Here is a 24,071-nt window from a genome sequence, read left to right as displayed (position 1 = left end):
CCTCGAGAGGCCATCGAGTCCAGTCCCCTGCCCCGATGGCAGGACTGACCACTATCTACACCATCCCTGATAAACAGCTATCTAATCTGTTCTTAAATATCTCCAGCGAGGGAGATTCCACAACCTCCCTTGGCAACTTATTCCAGTATTTGACCACCCCGACAGTTAGGAACTTTTTCCTAATGTCCAACCTAAACTTCCCTTGCTGCAGCTTAAGTCCATTGCCTCTTGTTCTCTCCTCAGAGGCCAAGAAGAACAAGTTTTCTCCCTCCTCCTTATGACACCCTTTAAGATATCTGAAAACCGCTATCATGTCCCCCCTATCTTCTTTTTTCCAAGCTAAACAAGCCCAATTCTTTCAGCCTTTCTTCATAAGTCATGTTCTCCAGACCTTTTATCATTCTAGTTGCTCTTCTCTGGACCTTCTTTAATTTCTCCACATCTTTCTTGAATTGGGGTGCCCAGAACTGGACACAATATTCCAGCTGAGGCCTAACCAGCGCAGAGTAGAGCGGTAGAATGATTTCTCATGTCTTGTTCACAACACACCTGTTAATGCATCCCAGAATCATGTTTGGTTTTTTTGCAACAGCATAACACTGTTGACTCATATTTAACTTGTGATCTACTAGAACCCCTAGATCCCTTTCTGCTGTACTCCTTCCTAGACAGTCTTTTCTCATTCTGTACGTGTGAAACAGATTATTCCTTCCTAAGTGCAGCACCTTACATTTATCTTTATTAAACTTCATCCTGTTTACTTCAGACCATTTCTCCAATTTATCTAGATCATTCTGAATTATGACCCCATCCTCCAAGGTAGTTGCAACCCCTCCCAGCTTGGTATCATCTGCAAACTTAATAAGCGTACTTTCTATGCCAATATCCAAATCATTAATGAAGATATTGAACAGAACTGGTCCCAAAACAGACCCCTGCGGAACCCCACTTGTTATGCTTTTCCAGCAGGATTGAGCACCATTAACAACTACTCTCTGGGTACGATTAGCCAGCCAGTTATGCACCCACCTTATTGCAGCCCCATTTAAGTCGGACTTGCCTAGTTTGTCAATAAGAATATTATGCGAGACCGTATCAAATGCTTTACTAAAGTCTAGGTATACCACATCCACTGCTTCTCCCTTATCTACGAGTCTTGTTATCGTGTCAAAATAAGCTGTCAGGTTGGTTTGACATGATTTGTTTTTTACAAAACCATGCTGGCTGTTCCCTATCACTTTACTACCTTCCAAGTGCTTGCAGACGACTTCCTTAACTACCTGCTCCATTACCTTTCCTGGCAGAGAAGTTAAGCTGACTGGCCTGTAATTTCCTGGGTTACACTTAATCCCCTTTTTGTAGATGGGCACTATATTTGCCCTCTTCCAGTCTTCTGGAATCTCTCCTGTCTCCCATGACTTTCCAAAAATGAGAGCTAACGGCTCAGCTACCTCTTCTATCAGCTCCTTGAGGATTCTAGGATGCATTTCATCAGGCCTTGGTAACTTGCAGACATCTAATTTTTCCAAATGGTTTTTAACTTGTTCTTTTTTTATTTCAAAAACTAACTCTACCCCTTTTCCACCAGCATTCACTATGGCAGGCATTCCTTCAGACTTCTCTGTGAAGACCGAAAGAAGTCATTAAGCATCTCTGCCATTTCCAAGTTCCCCATTACTGTTTCTCCCTCCTCACTGAGCAATGGCCCTACCCTGTCCTTGGTCTTCCTCGTTTCTAATATATTTGTAAAAGGCCTTCTTGTTACCCTTTATGCCTGTAGCTAGTTGGAGCTCATTTTGTGCCTTAGCCTTTCTAATTTTACTCCTGCATTCCTGTGTTATTTGCCTGTGTTCATTCTTTGTAATTTGTCCTAGTTTCCATTTTTATAGGATTCCTTTTTTAGTTTGAGATCATGCAGGATCTCCTTGTTAAGCCAAGGTGGTCTTTGCCCATATTTACTATCGTTCCTACATAGGGGAATAGCTTGTTTTTGGGCCCTTAATAATGTCTCTTTGAAAAACTGCCAACTCTCCTCAGTTGTTTTTCCCCTCAGTTTTTCCTCCCATGGGATCTTACCTACCAGCTCTCTGCGTTTACCAAAATCTGCCTTCCTGAAATCCATCATCTCTATTTTGCTATTTTCCCTCCTACCAGTCCTTAGAATTGTGAATTCTATGATTTCATGATCACTTTCACCCAAGCAGCCTCCCACATTCAAATTCTCGACCAAGTCCTCCTTATTTGTTAAAATCAAATCCTGAACAGTTTCTCCCCTGGTGGCTTTTTCAACTTTTTGGAATAAAAAATTGTCTCCAATGCAGTCTAAGAACTTATTGGATAGTCTGTGCCCCGCTGTATTAGTGTCCCAGCATATATCTGGATAGTTAAAGTCCCCCATCACCACCAAATCCTGGGCTCTGGATGATTTTGTTAGTTGTTTAAAAAAAGCATCATCCACCTCTTCCACCTGGTTAGGTGGCCTGTAGTAGACTCCTAACAGGACATCACCCTTGTTTTTTACCCCTCTTAAACTAACCCACAGATTCTCAACATGTCCATCTCCTGTGTCCATCTCCACCTCAGTCCAAGTGTGTACATTTTTTATATGTAAGGCAACACCTCCCCCCTTTTTTCCCTGTCTATCTTTCCTAACCAGGCTGTAGCCTTCAATAACAACATTCCAATCATGTGTATTATCCCACTAAGTTTCTGTGATGCCAATGATATCATAGCTGTATTTATTTATTAGCACTTCCAGTTCTTCCTGCTTATTACCCATACTTCTTGCATTGGTATATAGGCATCTTAGATATTGATTTGAACTTTCCCCCCAGTGTTTTCCTGGCCCTCTTTTTACTCTGACATTGTTGTCCATGCTCCCTCCTACTTCCGACCCATCTCCCAGGTTTCCATGTTCTCCACTTACCTGCGGGCTTTGCTCCCCTGTCCCCAGCAAACCTAGATTAAAGCCCTCCTCACCAGGTTAGCAAGTCTGTGTCCGAATATGGTCTTTCCCCTCCTCGAAAGGTGAACGCCATCTCTGCCTAGCAGTCCTTCCTGAAATAGCATCCCGTGGTCGAAGAAACCGAAGCCTTCCCGGCGACACCATCCACGCAGCCAGGCATTCACCTCTAGGATGCACCTGTCTCTGCCTGGGCCCCTACCCGCAACAGGAAGGATTGAAGAGAATACCACCTGCGCCCCAAACACCTTCACCCGTGCCCCCAGAGCCCTGTAGTCACTCTTGACCTGCTCAGCATTACACCTCACAGTATCATTAGTGCCCACATGGATGAGAAGCATGGGATAGTAGTCTGAGGGCCAGACAATCCTCAACCCTAATGTTCAACCTAAACCTCTCATGCTGCAATTTCAGCCCATTACTCCTTCCTCCATCTTCAGAGGTTAAAGATAAACAGTTTAAAACAATTATTTGAAGAGAATAAATCCAATACAGCTGAGGGAAGCTTCTCATGACTGGATCTGGGAATATCTTCTACAGGTTGAATCTCTCTAATCAGGCACCCTCAGGACCAGACTGATGCTGAATGAGAGAATTTGCAGAACCACAGAAGGTCAATATTGTCTAGTATTACCAACACTTCCACTGTATTCTGGGCTCTTAGGATACATCTCTACTACGGAGAAGACTGACACAGCCAGGGCATGATTTTCAAAATTTTCCATGTCCATAGGATACAGAAGCAAATAAAGGATTTTAAGGAGAAGAAAGGATTGAAAGAGACCAAAGTCTACAGCTGTGGGACAATAAGCAATCATTAGTAAACCTTTCTCCTTGAGATAGACACGGAACTATAGCGTGAAACAAATAAAAGGAGATGATTGGTAAATAAACATGATACAGCAAATAAATATGTATGTGGTAAATGGGGGCACTGTAACCTGGGGCAGGCAAAATATGGCCCACAGGCCAGATCCAGCCAGCTAAACATTTGGATCCAGCCTGACGCAGCCCAGCGGGACCCTTTGGCAGGCTCCCTAGCTGCAGTGGCCCCACACACTGCTCAAAGCGGCTGGCTGCTGGGGCAGTGTGTGTGTGCGTTTTTGCAGCACCTGTCCTTTAGGAGGAGGAGGGCCTCTCTGTCCTGCTCCACTCACAGCACCATCCTTACAGCCTCCCATTGGCCAGAAACATTTGCTCCAGTTTGCGCTAGAGTGCCTCCAGCACCCAAACCTTCTACACTCCTCCCTGTACCCAGGCCCCAGGTCAGAACCTCCTCCTTCATCAAACTCCCTCCCACATCCCTCTGCACCCCTGCCCCAGCTCAGAACTCCCTCCTGCATCCACCTCCTCCCAGTCCACTTGCACCTCTCCCCCAGGTCAGAACCCATCCTGAACCCAAACTCCCTAACAGAACGCCCCGACTCCATCTTCACCGCAGTCCTCTACCCAGACCTTGCTCCTGTATCCAATTCTGTCCCAGGTCCCACATTAATATAGTAGAAAAGTGCAGCCCATTACCACTTATCTCATTTGTGGAGTGCCCCCCATCAGAAATATTGCTCACCTCTGTTATAGCCAGATAGATACAGATGACTCCAAAGGAGAAGGAACAAAAAGAATCAGACCAGCCTTCCTCATGCCCTCACTCAGATTTAGGAAAGCCATAAAACTATCTTTGTATCCATCTTCACAGCTGACTTAACAGGGATTAAGCAGAAAATTGGGCTTTGGACAGGTGGCCAGCTGCCACAGTCACCCTCTTTGATTCCTTATCAAGGCTGCAGACAATTTACAGTGGTAAAGCTGACAACAAAAATGTTCTATCAGGGATGGTCTAGACAGTACTGGGTCCTGCCATGAGGACTCAATGACCTCTCGAGGTCCCTTCCAGTCCTAGTATGCTATGATTCTATGAGTCTTCTTCATGGAATATGACTGCTAACAACCACACTGGTGCAACTGGCTTTAACCATCGTAATAGCTTGGATCCCAGGGCATTCAAGGATACAGGCCCGCTGACAGGGAGGTGGGGGCAGGGTGTATGGGGGAATTGTCCTGGGGCCCAGCCTTTCAAAGGAGCCTGGATTTTGGGCCACAGCTGCTGCTGAAGTACCAGCAGCAGTAGCTGGAGCTCCAGGCCCCTTTGAAAGGTTGCAGAAGCACAGTGCCACCACTTTGCACGCAGCTCTGAGGGAGCATGGTGGGGGCCCCAGGGATGACTTCTCTAAGCCCTGCACCTTCCAGGAGTGGGAAGCCAAGCCCCCCACTCACCTTGCCCCCAGGCCCACAATGGCTGTCAGGCCTGCTGCAGGGATAGCAGGCAATGAATTAATGGATGAGCAGGAAAAGTGCTAATAAACACAAATAAGCTGACCAATGAATACCTTTATGCAAACTGGAATTGCAACATTTAATTAAAGATGAAGGAAGGAGGGAATGGCACAAACTGGGGAAACAAAACCAAGGGGAGAAATGTAAGAAGCATGCTCAACAGTTTCAAATCTGATATAATGCAAAATCCCTGGAGAAAGAATGAATGGGCTCTATTTAGAATTCTAATAGAGCACTGTGGATTAAATAGTCGTTTTTTAGATCATAGCCCTTGGAATTGTGAACCCTGTGCCAATGAAGGCCAGCTTTGTGTACAAAACTAAGAGGCCCTAAAGTACAGTAAACCCTCAATTTTATGGACCCCAATTTAGCGGACTTGGGGAACAATGGCTGCCCCCCATTGTTCCTGAAGTCCATTGGGGTCTGTAAAATCATCCCCCAAGCCCCCTAAAAATGAGACACGCTGCCGCAGCCTGGAGGAGTCACCATCTCCTCCGTCAGAGCTGCCACGTTCTCCTCTCCCCAGGGGTGGGGTGTGTACACAGGCAGACCGGCAGTAGCATACCTTGTACCAATGAAGGCAGTATTTGTATACAAAACTAAGAGCCCCTAAAGTAATTCAATTTTCCTTGCAGCATCTATCAAGAATCCAAGGAAAAGAGGGTCCAATAAGAAAAGCTCTTCTGCAAGTCTTTAAGAATACCGGGAAAGATGAGAGTATGTGGCAGTCAGAGAATCAGGAGGTGAGTCTGCTATGCCACAAAGGGAGAGAGAATAGAGAGAAATCTGCAGAGAGAAGGTGTGCAGTCATTCCCTAGAAGGGGGAATTGGTAAGGGACAAGGGGGAGAGCAAACCATCAGGTCCTGCCCTGGACTGAGGAGTCTAATAAGAGCCTGCAAGGGTGAAGTAGCCACTGGAAGCAGAGGAATCTCCAGTGGTAAACCCAGAGATAAAGGAGATGGAGATGTGGGTTAGCAAGGAGCAGAAGGAAATACCAACAAGGTATGAGATTGAGCAGACTTATGCTGCTAATAGCAGGGTCCCTGGGCCATAACCTTGAGTATTGGGTGGGCCTGGGATCTCCTACCAGCCACTGGAAAAGTGGCAGAAGGCCTAGAGATCAAATGTCTGACCACTGAAGGCAGCATCTGGACAGTTCGTCCAAAAGGACTTTGTTTCCTCAGAACAGCTGGACAATGTAGTGTCCTGACCAGGGAATTGAGACATGAAGAGGGAGAATCCTGAGTCATGGAATGAGAGAGGGGTCCCAGTGCAAGCAACTCCTAGACCTAGCCATAAGCAGGGCACCTGTGATGAATGGACCCCTTTGCACTAGTCCTCATGATTATACAAAAGCTTGAAAATTTGGACCAAATGCCTCCTAAAGGCTCTGTGACAGAATATACCCCTCTTCACACCCTACACACTGTTGTTGTAACCTTTGTACAGAGTACGCCTTGAAAGGTATCATTTGAAAACACATAACATGCTGATCAGTATTGTCTAGGTAAAAGGGTGGCAATATGGTATGTGAAATTATGAAGTTCCGCACTCTTGAGTTAAAATATGTTCCATATCCCATAGCACTGCCCAAACAGAAGTTGGCCTGTCCTAAACAAAGGAACATGGCTGCTTTAATTAGCATTTAAGAAGTAAACAGAGTCACCAAGCAGGAAGGGAAAATAAAGGACCTTCGAACAGGGCAAGAAACCACAACATGGGATGCAGTGTCCTTCCACACAGGACTGGTCCACACTTACAGCACTACAGCTGCAGACTGGTAGCACTTTAGCAAAGATGCTACCTATGCCAGTAAGAGAGTTTCTCCCATTGGCATAGGTGCTCCACCTCCCAGAGAGATGGGAGCATCTGCACAGGGAAACTGGTCAGTATAACAGTGTCATCTGAGTGTGGATTTTCACTACCCTATAGTAAAAACAGAGTCTGGTGAGAGCAAAGGTGCAGGTGGCTGGCTGCAGCTGCACAGAGACTTTTAGGACGTGGCTTGCATGTGGGAAGGCTCTTTGCAAGCACCCCAAGTAGAAATTACTAGAGCAAAGTTGCAGGGCTGGACGGACATAACCCCCACCCTTCCCATGCACACATGCTCATTTGAATTATACCCCTGGTATGTCTCAGGTACCAAAACCAATGGCAAATAAAGAGCCCAAATGTTTACATTTTAAACAAAATCTGACTTTTTTTGATTGTTTGGAATTGCAATACTGCAACCTAAGAACAGCCATAGTGAGTCGAGCCAAAAATCCATGTAGTCCATTATCCTCTCTTCTGTGATCATGAAATCCATTCCCTGTTACCCATCTCCAGCTTCTGGCAAGCAGAGGCTAGGAACATCATCCCTATCCCTCCTGTCACAACAATAGCTGACATTTGTCACAAGCTCCAAGTGCAGACAGGCCTTAGTGGGAAGGGGGTAACTCACAGGGACAGAAAAAATGCCATGTGAGAGAATGAAATGTAGAGAAACATGAGGGATGGAACTGGTAGAAGAGAGATCTCTTGTAGTGGTTACACGGAGACAGCTGTCTGCCTTGCATTTCTCATGCAAACTAATAAGATGCTTATCAAATAGCTAGATTCAGTTTTGAATGATGGAGTTAAGATATCAGCCAGTTTGGGGTTTTCAAAACCATTCAAACATTTTGTCTTTCATTGAAACAGTTACCATTTCTCACATTTCTTCTCAACCAAGCATGAGATGAAGAAACATGCTACATACCATTGGCCCCATTATTGAATCTCCAGGATTTCCATCATTTCCTGGTAGTCCAATTGCTCCTGGCTCCCCCTAAAAACAAAACACAAAACAAACAAAAAAAAGGATGAATTACTGTCTTTCCTCTAGGTTTTTCAAAAAAGCACCAGCCTTTACTTGAAACCAAAATGACAGCTACTGAAGGTGTGCATGGTAAGCCACAAATATTTTAGGAAAAGCTCCTTTGACTTCAGTTCTGATCCCCCTTGACACGTTATTTTGTGAAAAAAGTAACATGTCAAAAGTCCTAGTTCTCCTGTTGAAAATAAATTCCAAAGACTTCGCTTCATTACATAACGAGGGTTAAAATATAATGCTAATCAACCAATGGACCACATTCACCTGTGTTTCATGCCTGTTTCTGTCAGTGTAAAGCAGGGCATACGGCATTTGACAAAAAGTTGTGGTGTTGGTTCAAAGTGTTCAAAATCTTTCTCCTGCCAGATGCTCCATACTGAGGGAGGTGTGACAAAGAAATCTAGGAACTTCAATGGTTCAGCTCACTTCTGTTTCAGACACCTCATATGGAGTTTCTGTGGTGCCCAGAAAGAAACATGAGTCCAGTTGAATACCGCTTGCAATAGTTGGTGAACTTCTCACCTGTACTTACAGATTAAGGTGGTTTTCAGGGTACTACCAAATTTAGCTTTGAGCTTTTATCATATAATTAAGATAGCAATACTTCCTTGTGTCAAATGTCAGTCAGGCCATATCAGCACGACTGGCCTCGGGTACATAGCTCAGGCTCTCTATTTTTAACCTCGGGTAAAGAAAATGGGGAAGTGTCTCAAGAGACAAGGAAAAAGGGAAGTGGTGGGGGGGCTCTTTAACCGTATGTGATAAACACGGAGCCTGGAGTAGCAGGAGCAGTTAGCAACACATGACGCAATGAATATAGTGATCAAGCTAAGGCTGGTGAGCCCTCCTCATTACATATCCCAGATAAGGAACCAAGTAAAATGTGTTCAAAATACACCTCCCCTGGTATATCCCATATAAGAAAGAAGCAAAATGCGCTGTAAAATAAGTGGTGTATAGATATACATGGGGACCAAGTGAAATGTATTGTAAAATGATTGGCATACAGACATGCATCAACCCAGGAAGCAGTGACATCAAAAGTCCTATAAAGCAGCATAACAGCAACCCACCGGGGGGACTCCTGATGCCCTGGAGGAGCCGAGTACTGCTTCCGCCGAGGACTGATCACCCTACGCCGCCGCCGCCGCCCCTCCCTCCCCCCGCCTGCTCATGAGTTAGATAGAGTAGTGTGCGAATACCTGTCAGTACGGCAAAGAAATCTGTATGGCTACGTCTACACGTGCAGCCAACATCGAAATAGTCTATTTCGATGAATAACGTCTACACGTCCTCCAGGGCCGGCAACGTCGATGTTCAACTTCGACGTTGCTCAGCCCAACATCGAAATAGGCGCAGCAAGGGAACGTCTACACGTCAAAGTAGCACACATCGAAATAGGGATGCCAGGCACAGCTGCAGACAGGGTCACAGGGCGGACTCAACAGCAAGCCACTCCCTTAAAGGGCCCCTCCCAGACACAGTTGCACTAAACAACACAAGATACACAGAGCTGACAACTGGTTGCAGACCCTGTGCCTGCAGCATAGATCCCCAGCTGCCGCAGAAGCAGCCAGAAGCCCTGGGCTAAGGGCTGCTGCCCATGGTGACCATAGAGCCCCGCAGGGGCTGGAGAGAGAGCATCTCTCAACCCCCCAGCTGATGGCCGCCATGGAGGACCCAGCAATTTCGACGTTGCGGGACGCGGATCGTCTACACGTTCAACGTCGAAGTAGGGCGCTATTCCTATCTCCTCATGAGGTTAGCGACTTCGACATCTCGCCGCCTAACGTCGAAGTTAACTTCGAAATAGCGCCCGACGCGTGTAGACGCGACGGGCGCTATTTCGAAGTTGGTGCCGCTACTTCGAAGTAGCGTGCACATGTAGACGCAGCTTATAAGTATAGCTTTAGGAACATAATGCAACAGCTTATTGTTTTATCTTTGTACCTGCTCAACTGCATAAGTAAAAACTACTGTTTGTGTTAAATTTGTCTATGGCTTGTTATTTGTTTGTCACCCGTATCCACTCTTTTATCCAGTATCCTGACCAGTGGATAAAGGGAGAGGTACCCTCAAATATGTATTGTGGTGTGTTTATGTTTTAGTTCATGAGCCTGTACGTGCCACGTGTAAGGCTGAGGCAAAGATGCCCCAGGACCCCTGAAAGGGCTCCGGCCCTATGACCAGGAAGTTCTGACAGCAAGCCGCCTCAGCTGGGAAGCCTGTCCCGCTGAACCTCCATGTTCTACAGGACAGAATGTTGTGTGTTTGTATGTAAGTACTGACAGGTGGGCTGCAGGTGGACCCACTACTGGGGCCCCTTCCTAGTTCACTCCTTCTTAGTTCACCCCTTTTAGGTATCCCCCTTCTTAGTTCACCCCTTGTAGGTAACCCCCTCTTAGTTCAACCCCTTTTTTAGTTTACCCCTTTTAGGTAACCCTTCTTAGTTAGCCCCTTCTCAGTTAACCCCTTTTTAGCCAACCCCTTTTTAATTAATCCCTAATTCCAACCAAACCCAGTTAGAGAGCGCTAGAAGAATCTGGGAATCTGTGTGCGTGACAGTAGAACCCTAAAAAACACACACACGTCACCTTGTACCCCTGGGGCTTAATCTAGATCAAACAGCTGTATTCCCACTGCCCTCTGGGATCTTACTACCATCTTAATTTTCAGCAGAACACATGCAATTTATCAACACCAACAGAATGCACCAGTAGAAGCTCAAGCAACATTCTTACAAGATTTGTTGCTCGCATAAATCAATCACTGAGTTGCTGCAACCAACTTCAAAACTGTGAGGACACAGACTATTCCACAGAGTGCAAGACCATTATCTAATTTTTCATTTCAAAGCTACAGTTGAAGTTTCTATCTACAAGCCAACAACAGGCAGGAAACTTCCTTTGCCAAGAGACAATAAGAACTGTGTTCCTAACTTTTGGTTCTAATATACCTGTCCTATGAACACTACTAAATTTGTCCCAGGTGTTCAATATACACCAGTTTCCAACAATGTCCAAATATTTGGGTACGAACTGGAATGACCTCTGAGAGCCAGAGACACTATCAAATTTGAATGGTATGCAAACTCAGTGTGTTGGAAACTACTTCATCAGACTTCACAACTGTAGAATAATGGGATCCTTCCAGAACACAAATACTACTCACTGGGCTTGCCAAAGAGGTCAGTCCACCTGGACTTCTGTTCATCCCAATATAGCCGGGATGATAACAGCAGATGGCCTAGCAAGAAATTTCTGTAAGTGATAGACAGTGAGAAAAAGGTTTGTCCGTTTCCTAGAAAGTTCTCCTTGAATGAATATCTTGGTTTTTACAATTTTCATAAGCAGTTTGTTTCTGTCAGATCACATCACTCTAAGGAGATACAACAGTTCAAGTCAAATCAGTAGAAAGACTTCAGTGTTGTAGGGATGGACTGACATACCCGCTGCACAAACACACACACAATTGCAACTTCAGCTCCATTAACTTGAACAGAGAAATGTAAGTGCTACTAAGTGCAAAATGTTCAATATCCTGGCTCCAGCAGACACATCTCAAATGATTTACCTTTGGTCCAGGTGGTCCACGAATAGATGATCCAGGGTTACCAACAGAGCCTTTATTGCCAGGTCCACCCTACAATAAAACCATTTATGTATAAAATAAATACTTCTTGTAAATGTACTAATTTATCTACTGTTCAACCTTAATATAAAATAGTTAAAACATTTCAGATCAAATGAGTAACACCTGATGAAAAAAACATATATCAGCCTACTTTGCAACAAATTTACAAACATGAACAAACCTCCTGAGGAACCTGGACTGAAATTCAGGTCTGAAATGAGCACTGGTTGAACATCTTATCCGGAAAAAAATAATGCTAACTCTTATAGTGGTGGTTCTTTCTTTGCTAAGCTAACAAGCTAGTTTACTATGCAAGTGTGAGATTTGGATGGAGGTTTCAACGTCCAGGGAGATCTATCTATCTACCTCTCTATGTATCTCTCTCTCTCTCTCTCTCTCTCTCTCTCTCTCTCTCTCTCTCTCTCTCTCTCTCTATATATATATATATATATATATATATATAGAGAGAGAGAGAGAGAGAGAGAGAGAGAGAGAGAGAGAGAGAGAGATAAGCTATACATTAAAAGAATGTTTAGGTTGCAAACACTAACCTTGGGAAATGTCTGAATTAACAGTACCTTTGCAAAGCTTAATATGGCCCCTTAAAGATTGTGTTCAGTTACATATTTGCAAACTATTTTTCACAGAGCCCGTTTCATTCAGTACAAAATATTCAAATGCACTTTTCTGGTTTGCCAGATTCATATCATCATCTCAGAGCTTCGGGGTCATCAATGAATTAACTTCCTAAAAAATCCAGAGGTGTTGGTATCGTGTGGGAAAAGGCATAAAACCTACTTTTGGTCCTGGAGGCCCTTGCAATCCTCTAGCACCAGCAACTCCTTGAGATCCTTTTTCTCCTTGATCACCCTGACCAAAACATAATGGGTTAGTTTATATATCACTACAAAGATTTTACACTGGACAGTTAAGACAAAATAAAAACAAAAAACAAAAAACAAAAACAGAAAAAAAAACAAAAAACAAAAAAAAACCCACCACCAACAAAAAATCCCTGTGTGCCTAAAGTTGGGGGAAAAATTCAAAAGTATTTAGATACCTAAATTTCATTTGTCCCTTTGAATAGTTCCATTTGGGTTTCTAAAGCCATATTTAGGTACTAAAAAGTAGTCTGATTTCCACATACTTCCCACACCAATGAGCTGAGTACATTTACTTCCACCTGACTTTAAGGATAGTTTTGAATTTTACTTTTAATACCTGTATTTCATTCTGCCACATACTCATATTGAGCACTCTCAAGTTCTGTTGAGTTTTAACATTTAAACTGGTTAAACTATTACTCAAGAAAGACCATAATAAATTTATATAGAACTTCTCTAGCCCGACACTCTCTCATCTGACATCATCTGTAGTCGGGCATGATTTTAGTTAACCTCTCTACTCTGGCACTCTTATTCAGCAATATTGTAATCCAGCATGATTTTAGTTAGCTGAACATTTATTATGGGTGTGGCCAAGTTTCCCAGGGTTGCATAAAGTTTGTTTACAGCCACCAGTTCTGGCTCTCAGTGTTCTGTGCTGTTATTTAGCTGTAATTTACCCCCAAATGTCTCCTAAGAGCCCAGCAAGCAGTGGCAGTGTTGGTAATGTCCTAGAAAACATTGACAAATTCTCTCATTCTGCACCAGTCAAGTCCTGAGGGTGCTGGACAACAGAAGTTCAACTTATACCAATCAATGAACTGTATTGGAATAAGATCATTTTACCTTGTTATGTTTCTGTAAAGATGGATAGTATTAACTCATACCTTTCGGCCAACATCTCCTTTCCCAAGTGGTCCCTCTGGGCCTCTTAAACCAGGTACTCCTTGTTCTCCCTAATGAAAATTGTATCTGTTTATTAATTCTCACATCTCATGGAATCAAAATCCTAATTATTAATGTTCTGAGAACTAGGGTGGGTCAATATGCTTTTCATGGCTTTGGCAAGATCAAGTATTGAGCATACCAAAAACATCTGTTCTCTCAGTTATATCCAGCATAGCTGAAACAGACAGCCTTGAAGTAAAACAGTCTTGGGGGTGGGAGGCAGGGAAGGAAACAGCCTGGAGATTTTTTCATCTTAGTTTAAAGACCAAACAGTTTGAATAATCTGGAATTAGATGTTTAGATCACAAAGCTGCAGGTGAATTTTCAGGCAGGCCCTTGTTCCTATCTAGAATGCCACTGAAATCAGCAGGACTCTGTGCAGGCATAGATGCCCGCCCACATAGAATCAGTTGCAGGACCAGGGCTTGATAGGCTTTTGAGATTCTCCCATGGACAGTTTGGCAAATATTGCAAAAGAGAATCTGAAAACATTCTAATGAAAAGCTGCACATTCATTTTTGTGCTACATGTGACTAGTTCTTGTGAGAACCTCATGGGAAAGGAAATTTGAGCCAAACAGAAGATAATCAAGCTGGTTAGAAAACAAAAACAAATGTTAGCAACTTTTTGTTGTATTTATTTATGTAAATACTCATAGGAGTGAGTTTTGTCTTGCATGAATTGTTGTCAAAAATGCTTTCTGCAGATACAGTCGTAAAGGAAATACCAGGAGTGCTTGCACAGCTGTCTTGAAAGCTCCTTGTGGGAGAGATTGTGAGCTATGCAGTTTGAGAGCAAAACCAAAACCATTTAGCAAATATTTGAACCAATGGGTGTGACAACTAGGTAATAAACCATCTGCAGACTGAAAGGCTTTCAGGAAAATCCTTCATTTAATAGTTTTGAATCAAAACAAATTAGTAAATAAACATGACTGTAAGTAATTCACAAACAGAAACAAGGGTTAAATACCTTATGTTTATGTCAGCTCTTGAAAAATCCACCTCTGATCCTCCTGAGGTGGGCACTGCACTGGCTGGAGCATCGTCGCAGGGAGCAGGCTGTGCAGCAGCCTGGGCTCCCTGCTGCCTGCACGCTCTCAGCTTCATGCTTGAGGGTTTCTGGGAGCCTGCATTCTTAGACGCAGCCAGATGCCGGAGCCACAGAGCTCCACTTGTGCTGTGAGCAGCGCTGCCACCTGCCAGCTGATTGCCACCATGGAGGACTCCCTCTTTCGAAAGGGCGGGCCGCAGAGCATCTATACTTGCTCTCTTTCAAAATAGTCTTTTGAAGGAGGGTGCTCTTCCCATCCCGGGAACGGAGGACCGACTTCAAAAGAATGGGGGAGTTCTTTCAAAGCTAATTTTGAAAGAGCACCATGTACGTGTAGACGCTCCACAGGTTCTTTTGAAGGAACTCAGTCTTCCGACCTGAATGTCTAATGTACTTGCTAGTGTAGACGCACCCTTTGTGTTCACAATACATGGCAGGCGCAAACCCTTGTTAATATATGGAGATAGAGCTATCTCATAGAACGGGAAGGGAGCTCCAGAGGTCATTGAGACCAGTCTCTTGCCCTCACAGCAGAACCTATTACCATCCCTGATAGTCCCTCAACCCCGCAAACAACTCCCTCAAGGAGTGAGCTTACAACCTTGGTTTTAGAAGGCCAATGCTCAAACCTGTGAATAGCATCTCCAAAAAAATGTTGCATGAAGTGAAAAGTGGACTTATACCCTTGCTCTTGTACATGCTTACTCATCCAGACTGATAGACTGAACTAGACCTTGCAAAGAAACCTAGATACCAAAGGCCACTCAGATCTTCTGGTGGCAGAATATCTGAATGGAAGAAGGGTTCAGTGGTACGAGAAGTCTGTGTCTTCACTCTGATGGAGTGTGTATAGTAGGTAGGGCTGAGACACCAGAAATCCAGAGCTGGCCAGTACAAAATGGATGGGGACAGATCTAGGATTGTTACCTCCAGTGCTTTTTTTCTAGAAAAGAAAGGTGCTAAATTCCTGGCCAGGGGATGGGCAGGACCCCACAGCCCCATGGTTGGGAGCTGGCAGGAGTACAGAGCAATGCCAGCAGCCTCAGCTGTGGACACCCTGGGTAGGGGTTGAGGGGACCCCACAGCCCCATAGCTGGGAGCCAGCTGGGGTACGGAGCCATGTCAGCAGGCTCAGCTGTGGAAACCGTGGCCAGGGGGCAAGGAGACTCCACAGCCCCATGGCTGGGAGCCAGCTGGGGCATGGAGTTATGCCAGCAGTGCCAGCCGTGGGTTCCCTATCCAGTGGGTGGAGGGGACCCTGTAGCCCTGCAACTGGGAGCTGACTGGGGTGTGAGGCCCTGCCAGCAGCGCCAGCCATGGGATCCCCAGCTGGGGGAAAAAGGGTTCTAGAACTCCATCCTGATGTGTTCTGAGAGAAAAAACCCTGGTCACCTCTCAGGTACAAAAATAGAGGGGGGAAAAAGGGGAAATCTGAGGTGATCCTGAACCCATAAGACTGGACAGCTGGAAGCGTGTATTGAGCACCCCGACAAGAGCTCCTGAGACAGCTACCTCCAGAAAAGAGATGATCCTGGGAAAACCTGGACAGGTGGTCACCCTTGCAAGGGCAGCTACGACAGTTGCAGATTCAATGCCCAGTGTCACTCTGCCAGTGAGGCTCTATGGAAACTTACCTGGATTTAAATTTGTCTTACCTCAATAGAGCCTGTAGGCAAGAACAAGTAATGGTGTCTACCTCACCCAGGAAGAACATCTCTCGATTGTGCACCTGCTCTCTTGGGAGCGATTCAATTTGCATTGAGGTCTGAATTTGATCTTCCTTATCTAGCCTAAAGCTTTCACATTCAGCATACAAAAATTCCGGCTTGCCTTTTTCCCATCTTTTCCAGTTAGTCCACTCATTCCAGGTTTTCCTGGTTCTCCTGGTGTTCCTGGATCTCCCTTAAAAGACAACAAATTCTCATTTCCCAAAGGCTTAGTAAACTCATGCAATTTGTACAGTAAGGGACTTACATTTTGTTACAATAGTGGTTAATGGGAAATATTTCTGTCCAACAATAATCTCTTCCTAATTAATACAATAAATCCCCAGCACAGGTGCCAAGAGTGGGACGTGAGCTGATTTTCTTCAGCACATGAGGTAGGAGCTCAATCCTGGCCCTCCTCTCCCATGCATTTACCTGGGTGAGTAATACAAATGTTACATGGGGTTTTGCTTGTTTGTTTATATATATGACTAACTTGCAAGGCTCCTTGAAGTGGGTTTTGAGAAAGGACATAAAGCAGAATAGAGTGAAGTCCTGGCAATTCAGCCTAGGGATGAGAGCGTATCGGGGTGATAGACAGGCTGCATGAGCAGCCCTTTCAGTGAGAGCTCTGTTTGCTCCTCCCAGCTCATCTTGCACATATATTATTCAGTCTGCATGATCATTGTTCTCCCGTTTGCTAGCACCATGGCATCATGTCACCATAACTTGTTTACAAGGGTGAATAATGGTTGACACTGAATTTTACACCACTGAAATTCACTTCTCTGTGGAGACTTAGTGAAGTCCATGGACCTAACCAATTTTGTATTACAATTGGTCAGACATGTTTTGCAGAAAATCATGCAAGTTTTTTTTTTTAAAAAAGGGCTCACTTTTGGTCCAGGTGCTCCATCTCCTGGTGGTCCTGGATCCCCCTTTTGTCCCATTTCACCTTCTTTTCCCTAGTAATGTAAAAGGATTTCTGTTTAGCATGACTACAGGTCTTATCTTTATTTATTTGTATAGAAACACAGCTTATTGAAGGTTTAAAACACAGAGAACTGCAGCAGTTGCAGGTTTTCCATTTTATTTCCTCACACAGAATGAGCTAGAATGAGCCAAAACCAATTGAGTTAACCCCTAATGATCTAACACAGTGGCTACATTGGAGTACCTTGGAACGCAAGAACTACAAAACGATTGCCATAACGAGTCATCTAGGTAAGGTGCTGGTGATGATATTGACTGAGAGATTAAGATCACAGATAGAAGAACATATAGCACACGAGCAAGCGGGGTTCAGAAAAAATAAAAGTACCATACAGCAGATATTGGCACTAAGACTGATAGCGGAGAAAGTCTGACGAAAGAACAAGAACGTATACAATTGCTTCATTGATTTTCAAAAGGCATTTGACAGTATAGATCTGAAAGTGACTTGGGTGGTGTTGAAGTCATACATAGTGGATAGCAGACTGACACAGTTGAAGGATATCAGTGATAATGCGGAGGCAGCAGTAAGAACAGGTAGGGAGTTGGGAAGTTGGTTTAAAACAAGTAGAGGTACGAGACAAGGAGATCCAATGTCTCCAAGTATCTTCATCGCACATCTGGAGAGAGCGATGGACAAGATCAAGGAAGAGGTAGAAGGGATATCTGTGCACGGGAAAAGAATTAACAACTTGAGGTTCGCAGATGATATAGTTATCATTGAGGAAGATGAGGAGAAGCTCACGAAAACAGTGCAGGTGTTAAACGAAAAAGGGAAGCAGTACAGGCTGTTTATGAACATCAATAAAACAAAAACAATGGCATCTGGAGATAAGGAAATAGGAAGGAAGATCAGTGTTGATGGTATTGAACTAGAAAACGTAGAGAAGTTCACATATCTGGGGAGCAACATAACGTATGATTTAGACCGTAAGAAGGAAGTAGCGACTAGAACAGCGAAAGCAAGAGCAAGTTTGAAGGCAATGGATAAGATCTGGAAAAGCAAAGCAATTAGCTTAAAAACAAAGCTGAGCATCTTAAAAATGTGTATTCAGCAGCATGTTGTATGGATGTGAGACATGGGTGATAATGAAAGATTTGAAAAGAAGAATATTGGCATTTGAAAGGAGTTGTTATAGAAAGATTCTGAGAATAGGATGGATGCAGAAGGTCACCAAGGAGGAATTATATAGAAAGATACAGCCAGAAGATAACCTGCTGCAGAAAGTTATAAAATGGAAGCTACAAGTATTTGGGCATATTTGTAGAATGAATGACGAACGAAAAATCAAGACCCTGGTATTTGGCACAATGGATGGTTCGAATAGGAGCGGCAGAGCCCACAGAGAATGGATAGATGATATAGTAGACTGGTGCAGAGCTAGTCTACAGAAACTAAGCCACTATGCACTGGACAGGGAAAGATGGAAGCAAATAGTGAGAAAGGCATCAGACACCAACGGGCGCTGAGCCCATTGTATTGATGATGATGACAATGATGATAGTGGCTATAAGAATTACAAGCTTTATCACTCTGGCAGCCCAATACAGAACAGTTTAAAGCAGAAATTCACAATCAGAGATGGTTGAAAATTGATGACAAAACAGTCTTTCATCAGAAAACGCAATAGTGTCAGATAAATTGTCTTGCAGGAACTTGTCTGTTTCAATGAACTCTTCAATAGAAATAAGTCAATGGACCCTTTTGACTTTCTAGTTTTATTTGGATGGTGAAACATTTTTTCACTGTATTCTTTTGATTACTTTTGGTTTTAGTTTTATATTCATATAGAGAAATTTACATTATTAATATCAAATATTCTGACATAGTGAAACAAAAATGTCTCGAGCCAAATCAATTTTTCAAGAAAAATTTTTCCCTCTCCAGAAATGTTGACATTTTTGCTTTTCAGCCTGATTTGGAACAAAACCGAATTTTGAAATGGCAGAATGAGCCCCAGGATCAGGAATTCCATTTCTGAGCAGCACCATACTTGAGCCTTTCATATCTCTTGCTCACCTGTTCTCCCCTGCACAACCCTAAGGCAACTACAGCAACTGCTTACATTAAAAAAAAAAAAAAAAAAGATGTGCAGGAAGTATTTACCAGGCTACTTTCAATAAAAGCATCCTGTCCTCTTGGGGAAGAACTTAACCACAATGTCTACTTTTGCCTTTCACATTTTCTGCTCCTGCCATATTACTTGTTCCCCTGCCCATCCCGCCTTTTCTCTTTGCCCTTGAACATTCCTTCCCTGAAATACCACTCCAGTTAGTGGCTCTGGTTATGAGCATGGCTGCCGTTTCACCTAAGTGTAAATGTAGTGAGGCTGACTCTTTCCTTCTCCATTTATGTTTGCATCTAATGACACAGTCCTCCATCTTCTCCCAGGAAGAAGATTCAGGGCTGGAGAATCAGATTGGAAAAAGAATGAAAGCCAGCACCATATGAACAATAAGTTGTCTGAATACCTGATCAGAATTCACAGGGGGAGAGCCATTAGTTTAGAACTTCTCGGTAGAGTATGACATTTATGTACAGTGCCTATACACCACCAAACAAACACTCTGTAAATCAGCATTAAAAAAAAAAGCCACCACAAGGTCTCTACATACACTATTAGGTGCTCTTTGGAAGTGTTCTCTTTTAGGAAGTACAAGGTCAGATGTGTGCTTCCAGAGTAGAAAGCTGTTCCTGTGCTCCTAACAAGCTACTAATATTCTACTCCAAGTGCTCCACCCACACAACACGCTGTCAGGGGAGTTTTCGTATAAAGTCCAAATATGGATCCTCATCCAAAAATGCTCAGCTTTGACTTCTTTCCATTGTTCCCACAACAAAATGTGCTTTAAAAGCAGGGGGATGTCTAACTTTGCTGAGATATATTCCTGGTCCCTCAGGGTGGCCTTTTTTTTTTTTTTTCAATTTCCGATTCTCTGGAAAGTTACCTTCGGACCCTGTACACCAACGCCTAGAGACCCTTTTGGTCCAGGTACACCTTTAGGACCTTGAATGCCCTTGAAAAAAAAAGGAAGAAGTTATGAAAGCTACACTCCAATGGTTCATTATCCAGGGCAATAAACTATATACTCCAAAGGAAAGAAACCTAGCTGTCTGCCTATTCTAGGGCCAAATCAGGAGCTCCTTGCTCAATTTTCCCTCAGTCATAAACACGTGGATTTCATCCAATGATCATAAGGGATTCCTGGGTAGTGGTGGAGAAAGCCAGGGAAAGCATATTTGTTTTCCCCTGTACAGTGGGAAATCACTCATCTCTGAGGGGATAGGGACTCATCACTTCAGATACATCAGTTTTTGAGTGTCCACTGTGAAGCCTCTGTTAATGTTTTTAATTTCATCGGCACTGAGCACTCACCCTATAAAAATGTTGCCTAACGCATCATCCCACGTGGAGATCTCATGAAGTCCGCTAGACAGATTACTGCATGGATTCATCCAGAGAATGCATTTTTTCAATTGATCTCAAGATGATTGAAATGAGTCTTTCAATTGATGTCAATAGCTTTGGATTGGGTTCTGTCTGGCATTTTTACGGTACTGTGGTGGTTTTTTTAAAAAAATCAGACAATAGGTTTAGATCTAAATTTTGCTGTATCTCCAAATTTAGGGCTGGACGTGACTCTTTTCCTACTGAAATCAACAACACAGCCATTCATTTCAACACAGAGCGAATGGATTTTGTTTGGGTTCCAGTCATCTAATAATAATGCACTATTTTTATGACAAAACTAGGCATTTAACTGAATGTAATGTCAGATTTACCTGGATTCCTTGACTGCCAATTCCCGGTTGTCCAATAGGCCCTTGTGGTCCTTCAGGGCCCCGTTCACCCTACATGAGGAAACCTCGTGTTTTGTAAATCAGTGATTTATAACATCATTGTAGGTCTGAAATGCTTTCCTCACATTCTACCATATAAATTAACTTGCAAAGCATCCAAAAGAAACAGCCACCAAGAGAGAGGGTATGGGATATGGAATATTTGGACTAACTTAGCCGTTATTTTTCCAAATAGCTGTTCTGGTTATGTTACTGGCATTCAGGGCACAGAATTATATTGAAAACTTGGTTCAATAGTAACCAATACACATATATGTTCCTGATTCTCTTGAAATATTTTTTGAAACATGAAAAGTCACTAAGAAAATGTGTCTAATTGTTCATAGACATCAACTTAAAGAAAATAAAGCAAACAAAAATATAATTCTTCCCCCCAACTCATATAGCAATGCAGTTAACAAGATTCTGTTATAATAAAGAAGAGTAGTAATACATGTCAGCAATGCATACAATGAGAAGTTTTCTGAAACTTGCCTTCAGCCAACATACAAGGAAATTAGAATGAGAAAGCAGCCAATTGAAGTATACATCTGAGAAAGATGACCTCTACAGTATGTCACAGAAAGCTAAAGTCTGTAATGGAGGTTTGAGCAGCCAAGCTAATATTTGGCTTCCAGCTATATTTTAAATTGCTCAAAACTATTTTTGCAGGTCATATTATATGTATTAGCCACTATTGAACCAAATTTTCAACATAACTCTGTGCCCTAAATGCCTGTAACTTGCAAACAGCAGCAATGTAGATGACATGTGCATCTTTCAGTACTTCCAAGGCCATGCATGGGAAATGTTAGGCATAATAACAGATTACCCCTGCCTTTTGAGTGTACATGAGATGGGAGGAAGGATGCAAGAAACCTACCCCTGCACAAAGACCATGAACAACTGTAGTTCATATGCTTGGGAAACACATTGCCTTGACTCTGCAGGGAGGAGGTAGGATGAGGACATCCTAAAAGACAGTGTAGACTACTGCACATCCCCCCTAAGCAGTGGTCATGGCACCTAGCAGAATAGCCCTTCTCTATTTTCCCACAGAGGTGGGATGGTTCCACATTGTCTTCTAACCAGAATTTTGGATAAGTTTTTCAATTTAGCCTGTAGAAAGAGTTAATTCAGAGTGTTGGGATAGGATGTTATGTAGAGCACCACGACAACCTATGGCATGTGGTAGTAATGTAGCCACAAAGTGACTTCTATGTCTCTGCTGAGGTCTCTCAGGAGTTAAGAGAATTTATTGTCTGACTTTTGGCTGAATTTATTTTGCCAGCAGAGGAACATGAATTCAGTATCTGCATGCTAATTAGTACCATACACCAGATTCTAAGCCCAAGTTTTCAAAATTAAGCACTAGAGTAGCTCTTCAATACACATTTGGATGTCTAAAAAGTGTCATTATTTTCAAAAGGGCGAGAATCCATTGCTTGTTGCTAGATGATCTCATTGTCAGCACATGTTTTGGAAAATCATGGCCTTTCCCATGATACAGTCCATTTGTATCGCTCTACTATGGCAACAGGGCAATAAAGCATCTGAGCCAGTTTTTGGGAGATTCCTACCTGATAAAGGGCTGGCAATTCATTGCATTCTAATTCCTTGCACTGTGGCTTTGCATTCTAATTCCTTGCACTGTGGTTAGGGCATGGACAAAGCAAAGTGATCCCTGGCTGACAGAAATGCCAAGTTATGCTGGAAAGGTGCCATGAAAACCAATGGAAGCTAGCCAGTCCCGGGATTTGGGAGTTTAAGGCTACATCTACACTAGCATTCCTGTTTCGAAAGAGGTATGCAAATTAGGGAAATTGAAAATGCAAATAGACACAGACTTATATATCTGACACCCCATTTGCATGTTCTTTTGAAAGAAGAAAAGCAGTGTAGACATGGCTCTTTCCAAAATATACCCTGTTTTCAAAGGAACCCTTCTTCCTAAAAAATAGGAATAAGGGTTCCTTCGAAAATGGGGTTTATTTTGGAAAGAGCCATGTCTACACTGCTTTTCGTCTTTCAAAAGAAGAATATGCAAATGAGATGCCAGATATGCAAATCTGTGTCTCATTTGCAGTTTTGATTTCCCCCATTTGCATGCCTCTTTCGAAAGAGGAATGCTAGTGTAGATGTAGCCTAAATGTGGGGTAAAGTCACCTTCGTCCAATTCTTCCCCTCACTCTCAACTGCTCAGAGCACTGCCTGGCTGCAGCTGGGACCTGAACTGCATGTGTCACCAATCAATAGATTTAACCAGGGGGACAGTCATAAATATTAGAATAGCATAGAATAGTTCAGCCCATATCCAGTATAAGGTGTTTACATACTGCTTCTAGATCACATAAAAAATTAACAGAGGGGTAGCCAAGTTAGTCTGTATCTTCAAAAGCAACAGGAAGACCTGCAGCACCTTACAGACTAACAGATATTTTGGAGCATAAACTGTCTTGGGCAAAGGTCTTATGCTCCAAAATATCTGTTAGTCTATAAGGTGCCACCAGTCTTCTTGTTGCTGATAAAAAATTAAACAATCAGTACTTCAGTCATGGATCATATAGAGGTGATTTTTTAAAAAAAAATCTTATTTACTGCACCTTATCACCTTTGACAGATTCTCCTGCTATTCCAATCGGACCTGCTGGGCCCTCTGAGCCTTTTTCACCCTGGAAATAGAGTTTTGATAGAAGTTAACTGGCTTTAGAACTTCATACATATGAATTTCTAAACCAAAGCAACAAAAAGTCACGATAGAATATGTCTGCACAGAAACAGTTTCTTCAAACAAAGCAATCTATCAAAAGAGTCTCTTGTCACAAAGGGAAGGAGCTTCGCTATAGTTCAGAAACTACCCTG

General features: G+C 43.2%; 1 protein-coding gene across 2 annotated transcripts in view; it reads right to left on the bottom strand.

The window, feature by feature from the left end:
- Window positions 1–24,071, bottom strand: part of COL28A1 (collagen type XXVIII alpha 1 chain) — a 148,798-nt gene that overhangs the window by 72,859 nt on the left and 51,868 nt on the right. For both annotated transcript variants that reach the window (XM_074986210.1, XM_074986212.1), the window contains exons 15-23: window positions 23,813–23,881; window positions 21,153–21,221; window positions 20,318–20,386; window positions 17,272–17,340; window positions 16,500–16,571; window positions 13,556–13,624; window positions 12,583–12,654; window positions 11,725–11,793; window positions 8,038–8,106 (exon numbers count right to left, since the gene is read on the bottom strand). In XM_074986210.1, coding sequence (XP_074842311.1) covers window positions 8,038–8,106; window positions 11,725–11,793; window positions 12,583–12,654; window positions 13,556–13,624; window positions 16,500–16,571; window positions 17,272–17,340; window positions 20,318–20,386; window positions 21,153–21,221; window positions 23,813–23,881 — 627 coding nt within the window. The remainder of the gene's footprint in view (window positions 1–8,037; window positions 8,107–11,724; window positions 11,794–12,582; window positions 12,655–13,555; window positions 13,625–16,499; window positions 16,572–17,271; window positions 17,341–20,317; window positions 20,387–21,152; window positions 21,222–23,812; window positions 23,882–24,071) is intronic.

Source organism: Carettochelys insculpta, chromosome 2, assembly GCF_033958435.1.
Source record: "Carettochelys insculpta isolate YL-2023 chromosome 2, ASM3395843v1, whole genome shotgun sequence".
Classification (NCBI taxonomy): Eukaryota; Metazoa; Chordata; order Testudines; family Carettochelyidae; genus Carettochelys; species Carettochelys insculpta.
Note: the sequence above shows the minus strand (reverse complement) of the source record. Positions and strands in the feature narration are given on the sequence as shown.